The sequence below is a fragment of the Rhea americana genome, unplaced genomic scaffold (genome assembly GCF_003343005.1).
Source record: "Rhea americana isolate MKP2758 unplaced genomic scaffold, rheAme1 scaffold_28, whole genome shotgun sequence".
NCBI classification, from domain to species: domain Eukaryota; kingdom Metazoa; phylum Chordata; class Aves; order Rheiformes; family Rheidae; genus Rhea; species Rhea americana.
This window is the reverse complement of record NW_028186401.1, coordinates 1,640,012-1,648,389: the sequence shown is the minus strand read 5'-3', so window position 1 is coordinate 1,648,389 and position 8,378 is coordinate 1,640,012. Positions and strand designations below refer to the sequence as shown.

Genomic DNA, 8,378 nt, shown 5'->3' with positions numbered 1-8,378 from the left:
AAAGGAAAGGAAAGGAAAGGAAAGGAAAGGAAAGGAAAGGAAAGGAAAGGAAAGGAAAGGAAAGGAAAGGAAAGGAAAGGAAAGGAAAGAGAAAAAAAAAAGAAAAAAAAGTGGTGTTTTAACCACACAGCAGAGGAAAAGCCGTTCTGTTGTTTGGAAAGCACAACCCCAGTTCAGACTGGAAAGCATCCAGCAGAAGTCAAACTCTACATTCCACTTCCAAATCTGATATGCTTTAAAATAATCCTAAAATTCTCATTCTTGAATCAATAAACAGGAGGTGGGATTACTATTGTGCATTTACAAAAAAAGAAATGAAACAGCAGTGGTAACTACACCATTCACCCAGACGTCTGCAGCATCTGCACCTCCGATCATTGCTTCACTAGCTCCTTTTAAATCTATACACTATATTATTTCCTCACTGGAACAACAGCAAGTAGAGACATTCCAAGAGTTTCAACTCAGTGTTGACTGCTCACAGGTCTTAAATCAYAGCAAGCCTTCACAGGGAACATATTTCATTCTGCAGATATTTAACATAGAGCTACGTTTTAAAAGATCTCTCAAACAGCTTTCAAAAAATTAAAATGCCTTCTAAGATGCTGATTTTTGCAATGACGTTTTTCATTTCTGTTCAAGTCAAGAAAGCGCACCTCCAATTTTCACAGTGAAGTCTTCTGCCACCATGCAGTTTCTTGCAGCAAGATCTCTGTGAACAAATTTGTTGGCGTTGAGGTAAGCCATCCCATCAGCAATCTCTCCTGCCATCTGAATCATCTTCTTCAGAGTTGGAGGTACCTGACCAGGATTATTCTAAGCAAGATTAAGAAGATGAAACAGTGAGAGGAAAARAAAAAAGCAACTGTTTCTACATTAATTTTAATATATTATCATTCTCCAATCAGGTTATCACAATTAAGCCTGACAAGAARCAGGCTGAATAGAAAATTATGGTTACACTGACCATAGTATCTTAGTAGGAAAAYTGGATGTACCACGCTGGGTTACAGAGAGAACTCCCAAATAACTAAAAAACCACCATACTCTAATTTAGAAAAGTCAAGCAAGTAGGAATTTTTAGTATAAGGGTTTTATCTCTTATACTTAAGGAGTTTAAATGTCCATCCTTCTGCCATAAAAGTTGCAAAATACAAAGCAAAAGAGCTATTTCAAAGACTTCTCCTAATTGCTTTACTGTCTCCACAAAAAAACCCAGAATATGTTAAGTGATTTCATTCCCTGCTTCCCAATTCTCCATAATGCGCTGTCTCTTGAATTACTTTTATTTGCAAATAGGAAAAAAGCTTATGAGAGAGTTTCTTCCGAAGCAATTTCACTCTTTATCCATCCATGTATCCATGGATACACATATGGCTTCTGTCTTTCTCAGTCTCCTACACGAAGGATTTCGAGTGTTTACACACCATCAGTAACATCTCACCATCCCTTACCAGTATGGATTTACCTAAGATTTGTACTCTTTGGATAATCATCACTGACACCATAACCAAAAAGGAAGCCTCAAATCCTCAAGCCTCAAATGACAAAGAATCTACAAAGCACAGATCAAGTCATTGAACTTTATCACATCTTCATCCAGATATTAAACAGTCCCTTACCCACCTTCCATGGAAAGTGTCCACGTGCAGTCCCATCAGCACCTTCAAACTGTGCTACTTCATGCTGAGGTAGCGAGCAATACCCACTATTTACAGGCTCCCCAAGAGCTAAATGTAGCATATTCTGCAGAGCCAAGTAAAGCAGGCAGGAAGATACCKCCATGAAAATCCAGAGGGACTATCGTAAACTGGTCTCCCAGGAAGGAAAGGTTGCTATGGGAGCAGCTGATGAAATTGTTGGCAATATCAGGTAGCACACAGACCCTCGATCCACCCCTGCCTTACTTGTCATACAGGTCCTCAGGAAACTTCACTCAACTCTTTCCAATGCACATCAATGAAGACAGAAAATTTATATACTGGCCTACCACAGAGCGCTYTGGAGAGCACCAATATACAAGAAGAAGAGTATAGTACAGAGCTCACCATTTTGGTAATTTCTGTATAACATCACTGCCCCTTGTCACAAAGTTTGCCAAATTCAATTGCATTCAACCAAAACTATTTAATATAACCTGAAGCATTATTAATCGCAGATGCTAGTCATGCCCTTAGTCCATTTATTACCATATTAATTCCTTTTTTTACATATACCACATGTCCATGTTCTGTTTCTATAAGTTATTCACATCAGAAGTGCTAAATCATGAAAGTAAYGGTCAAAGAAAACTACTGAGCAAACTTTTTACATGGTTCACTATGATTTCAGTGGCAAATGGCCTCTGTGTCTTTAATCTGCAGGATTGTGCAAGATATACATCATGCACAATAATCCTAACACGCATATTTCAGGTAGCCATCTTTTTGTTTAACCTCTTAATGAGAAATCAAATTAGACAAGTGATTAAATTAAAATCTGGAAAATAGGGCCCAGTACACTGGGCTGTTTGCAATGATTTCCTCACGAAGAAAAAGGTGCTGCAGATCACAGAGCTGCTCATATTTCATTCTTAGAGCTTAAGGAGAAGGGCAAAACTAGCTAACTGCTAGAAGTTATAAAAATACACTTTCCCTTCAGTAAGAACAGAGTTCAGATATAGGGAAGAAAGCAAAAAAAAAAACCCAAGAAAACAAACAAACAAACAGATCATTGACATGAACTCTCCAGATGCATAACAAAGAGGTGCCAAGGTAACTGCATCCCTACCCTCCTCTGACTGCTAGCAGTGGAAGTGAATTACACTGAATGCTTTGTCTACAGGTCAGAAAGAAAAATAATCATGCAGCAAGTTATATTAATAAACATGGTAAGAATATCTGCTAAATTTAGCTGTTTCTGCAAGTGAGAAACAAAATTAATCCAAACCCTGAATTTCTGCAGTGGTCTGCTTTTATGGAATGTTTCATTTAACTAATAGAGGACTGTGACATTTAAAATACAGACAAAAGGAAAAATGACAGAAAGGAAGAGACCCAAAAAAGATCTATAAAAATCTGCTAACTCAAACATCAGCAGAGGCCTAGACCAGCGAGGCTCAGCTGTGGGGCCAGTTCAGTGCAGAGGATTGGGTCACTAAGCATCTGAAAGGTTTGTTCCACAGAGAAACGACAGCTGCTCCCTAGAGCAGGGAACTTGACAACATGAGTCAGCTTGCTGCTTCCACCATGACCCCTTTCCTTTCAAGACGATTCTAAACAAAGAAATCAARTAAAATACATAACAACTCATGACTCACCTCTGTGTCTGGCCTCAATGATCTCAGGTAACTTTTGAGGTCCCCACGGGTCATCAGCTCCATGATAACCAGCGTTGGCTGGCCCTGAGAAACTACGCCAAGCAGTCGAACCTGGAACAGGAAAAACAAATGTTCAATCAAAAATACAGCTGATTATACTGGTATAATCATTAATTCATGTTAATATGTAAGAGCAACCCCCTTCCCCCCTCAAAATCCCACGAACCTGTGGGAAAGGCCAGTTTGTTAGTACATTACAACGCTGCACAGAGTTGAAGCTAAAATCTCAGGTCACCACTCCAGCACCAATGAAGATGTGTACTGAGCACCCTTCTGCCGGTAAGCAACGGCTGCACCAATCACAGCCTTGCTAGATTTCAATGACTTACCACGTGGTGACAATTGAACTCCTTCATCACTGAAGCCTCGTTTAAGAACTCTATCCTCTCACGCATGCTTGCAGACTCATTGACRGTTTTGATGGCCACCCTGGTCTCTGGCTCATCCTTCACCACTCCTTTAGCTATWCCCTCATAAACCATCCCGAAGGAGCCTTGCCCCAGCTCCCGACACATGGTGATCTTCTCGCGGGGCACTTCCCATTCATCGGGAACATACACTAAGGAGAGAAAGAACAGCTCATGATGCTCCACTCCTGCAAGTGGTGGGATCACTCTTGGCTTTTGGACACCAACTGCCCAAACCTTTCATTGAAACAACACTAGACCCAATGCTGACTGCTTAGATGATACATAMAGTTATTGCATGGTCTTACCCAAATAGAGATAGGCAGATACGTGCCATTCAGATAAACCTTAAAGAAACAGGTGGACGGACTTGAAGGAGCTCACAATGGTACTGATGTATTATGATAGAAGTAGGGAACCTCAAAGCACAAATCAGAGTGGGAAGAAAYCTGACACAGTTCTTCAGGCTAGAGCTTTTCTTGGGATCCTTGGTCTTCTAATTCTTCCAGACAGCATCAAACATACTTGATCATCTGCATCAATTTAGTGTCTGCTGTATTCTCTATTAGCAGATTGATTTCATGACTACAAGGAAACCGACTCTCTAATCTAACAGGCTCGAGGCATGAAACTATTCTGATCACTTGCGCACACACTCTGTTGCACCAATAAAGGCAAAACTTGCTGCTCGTGCACCTGTGATCTGAGGCAAAGGAGACACCTTGGAAGGTGACTGCCAGGAGGGATAATTGCCTCGGGCAAGGAGGCATCTGAGCTTGGAGCAGTCACTGATGCTGCTGCCTATCACTCACCAGAGGAGGGGASAATTGTGCCACAAGCTCTGGATGAGGAAAACGACAGGATGCAGAAGTAGAGCAGAAGCTGTAGCAAAAACGTCAATGAACTTTTAAGTCTAACAGTACTGCTATAACAAGTAACAGTAAAGGAAAGAATCAGTTGCCACTCTGGCTAAACCTGCTAGCCTCTAGGGGGCTTTGGGAAATGCCTGCAAAGACACTAATGCAGTAGCACCAAACCAAGCCATAAACAGAAGAACTGATGCCTCGAGCAAATTCTTTTGATGTTCTGATTACTTCCRACACTTGCAGAGCTCTGCACATACCTGATCAGTACAGTGTGGGCACATGCTCATCACATGCACCCACACCTCTAAGTTGTAGAAAACTGCTATTATTTATCTAGCAAGCAAGGTGCCAGTGGGACCCTAGGAACTCATYCAGCCATAACGCTAGACCTCCAGGGCTCTCTGTTGCACAGCACCTTTGGCACACAGGCTTCCCTGAAACGCAGAGCTGAAGATACCTGGACCGTCAGAGTCATTCAACTCCTGCTGCTGCTCAGTGGCAGCCAGCACAAAAATTGGCAAGGACTTCACCTTCGTTATGAGCAGGCATGCCACCCTGCCACACTGAGGTGCAGGAAAGTAGCACAGGAAGCAAAACTCCCCAAAAAGTGCACTGTCCTAGGAAAAGCAGGGGTTTTTTTCTTAAGAATTTTTATTTCCTGGAAAGTTTTAAGGAATTTAATCTTGTTCCAGATCAGTCGAAAAACATCCATTTTCTCAAGGTCCAGATTTTTGGCAGAGTTATTCAGGCATGTGTATATACACAAGAAATTAAAACTAAACAATCTTAATGAACCATAAACCTTAATCTTCCTGAAATCAGCTTTAATTCTTGCTTGTTATTTGGCAGCGGACACCCTCACCATTGTCCTGCTGGAAATGTTCTGCACAGGCTTACAAATCACTATGTGCTGTTAGTTTTTCTCAGTCTCGTTGCCAGCCGTACAAACCTGTCATCCAGTCTCCTGGGTAACAATGTGCTGAGCGAGCTCTCAACCAGCACCCCCACGTCCCTCAAAAAGATAGTTCAGACTATGTGAGAATCTTTTTTTATTATGTTTATGTTGACCTTCCTTGCAATGAACATATTAGATACTTGGGTTTCTTTATGGGAAGTGGAATAAAGGATGGAGGAGGAGTCATTTTTGCCACAAGTAGCAAACAATCTCATTTGAAAGTGAAGGGAGCATTTATCCCAGACAGAACTTCCCTTCCCATTTCTCTAAGGAAAAAAAATGTTAACTGCCATTTCTCCCAACCTTTACCCTTTGTATTCAACGAGAGTTATCCAGGCTGCATCTCCTTCAGAAAAAAGTAAGAATTAAAGATGTTCCAAACAATCCAATATCTGACTTAGCAGAGCACTGAATACAAATAGACCAGCTGGGACACAAACAGTGCAAGAGCCAAATGCCTCTGAACACTGTCATCTCCACATATATATTTGTCACAAATATATTAAGTCAATCTGAAACTAGCTTTGAAGAATTGTTTTGCCAGCTAGAGAAAAGCAGGCATATTTATATGTCACACATCAAGAGCAAAGAATATGGATTATATTAAAAAATTTGTGTTTATCTTAACCCAGAATTTCTGCATGTGATACACCTGAAAACTCACAATATTGCTTTTCTTTCTCTAAATGCAAAAATTTCTTGGGGAGTTTTATTGGGATGGGAAATGACAGGAGGGTATTGGTTTTCGTAAATGTTATTATTTTTCACATCAGAAGTGTTTTATTTTTCTAATAGATCAGAATAGGACTTATAAAGCCAAACACAAAAGGCAACAAATGTATGAACTCTTTAATTTTGGGGAAACAATCTAAAAGAAATCACTTGATGAGCGGGTGATAATTTGAAAATGAAAGTAATGCATCTAATTTGTCTCAGATGAATAAACTGTAAGAAAAAATTCAAAAAAACCCTCAGTTCCAGTAAACTGGTGACATTTATATATTATCAGTGAGGGATTACCTACAGGTGTGCTAACAAAACAGCTAGAGAAAGAGTTTTACTACGTCTCTTTTAGAGTTCTGCATCTCCTAAAGTGAGACGCAAACAGACTACATGAAAGGAAAAGCATCCGAAGTGTAAGGCCACACTTACCGTCTGAAGCACTGAAGTACTCAGGGTTCACAGAAGCGTAAAGTACTCCATTGCCCAGTCTGTCACTGTTCCTGTTGAAACATTTTTTTAATCTTTAAACCTAAGCAAATTTCAGACTACCTCTTCTACAGCTTTTCCGCTGTTTGCTCAACCACAAAGTATTATTTACTGTATGTGGAGAGCTTTTCAGAGAAAGAGGACAAATAAAGTTGTTCTTCTACCTCACATAATCCATGGGAAATCAATCCAAAATAGTGTTCCCAGGAAATTCCCCCTTCAGTCTTCTCTATACCAAATCAGCACGAGAAAGGCAAAAACATAAGGCATTATGCTAGGTAAACCTCCTTTAAAAAAAGCAGCTGAATGGTGATACATACAGGAGATCTGTGGCTGAGAACATCACCTGCTCTACTGTGGAAAGAAGTGATTTTGCCAAGAACAGGAGTGTTTTTATGGGAAATTCCATTCGACTTTTATAAATTGTTTCTACTGTTTTATTTTAACCTTCCTCCTTTCCCCCAATTTCTTGAGGTTATTTTCTGTATAAGACATACTTATCCTGCACTGCGAGAGCTCTTGCAGGAGGCAAGCTGTACAAATAAAATTGTCAATCAGACCTCAGAAAACCAAAGACTAAGGAGACCAAATGTTTTTGTGAGAGAGGACAAGAGCTGAAAGAATGAGGTATCACACATTCCACACAGGAGAGCTCAAGGGAAGGCCAAGCATATACCCTGCATCACCAGACACAAAGCCCATCGCTCGAATGCTGGAGGAGAACAGGTACAGTCTCCACGTGAATGGATTAAGACTTGTAAATACTGAGATCGTCTTCAGGGAGTATAATTTATGAGTACATAACAAAAAAAGTCCATGCATAAACAGTTGCAAGGCTGAACACATTTGCACTGACTTCTATTAAGTTCTCATTAAGTATTTCTTCAATTAAAAAGAGAAAAAAATCAGTAGTAGTGAAAAGCAAAACAGAGGAAAACAAACCAATTCATCATTCTCCTCAACAGACCTTGCTCTGTCCAGTACATATTTTTGTAAAATGGATGTAAAGGCTTCAGAAAACCTTTAGAATTTGGGAGAAATCAAATTAACCTAAATTGAATTAAGCTTTCATGGTTTACAAAATGACCCAAATTTCAGGCAAAGCTTCTGATTATAAACAGGTCTGCCATCATCATCCCAATGGATATGTTCCTGACAACACTTCTTCTTCCCTCCTAAACATGACACTGTAATAAAAAGCCTCTTCATATCTCAGACAGCAACCAGATGCTCACTGGTAACTCTACACCAGCTCCTTTTACACATCAACAGAACAGAATCTACGTTAGCTTCTCCCGWGGCGTCCTCTGAATGCCATTTCACGTCTTCATTTCCAACTTGCTTGACGGGCACAGATTTGAAAACAAATATTCCCCTCCTGCAATTTAGCTTTAACCATAATCGTAAAAAACTCACCGTTTTTTGTTAAAGACGTACAGCATTATCAATAAGCCTCCAATGATGAGCAGGAATGCAATGGGGAGCACGATTATCAAGTGCAGAAAGTTGCCATAGTTTGCTGCTGCAACCAACAAGAAAACAATTGTGTCAGGGTTTCTATGGACTCTCTATTAACAAAAAAA

The 8,378-nt window shown here is 40.2% G+C and overlaps 1 protein-coding gene across 1 annotated transcript in view; it reads right to left on the bottom strand.

The window, feature by feature from the left end:
• IGF1R (insulin like growth factor 1 receptor) overlaps positions 1-8,378 on the bottom strand; it is a 158,163-nt gene that overhangs the window by 19,496 nt on the left and 130,289 nt on the right. The window contains exons 15-19 of the mRNA XM_085308755.1: positions 8,212-8,317; positions 6,739-6,809; positions 3,688-3,917; positions 3,299-3,409; positions 657-816 (exon numbers count right to left, since the gene is read on the bottom strand). Coding sequence (XP_085164881.1) covers positions 657-816; positions 3,299-3,409; positions 3,688-3,917; positions 6,739-6,809; positions 8,212-8,317 — 678 coding nt within the window. The remainder of the gene's footprint in view (positions 1-656; positions 817-3,298; positions 3,410-3,687; positions 3,918-6,738; positions 6,810-8,211; positions 8,318-8,378) is intronic.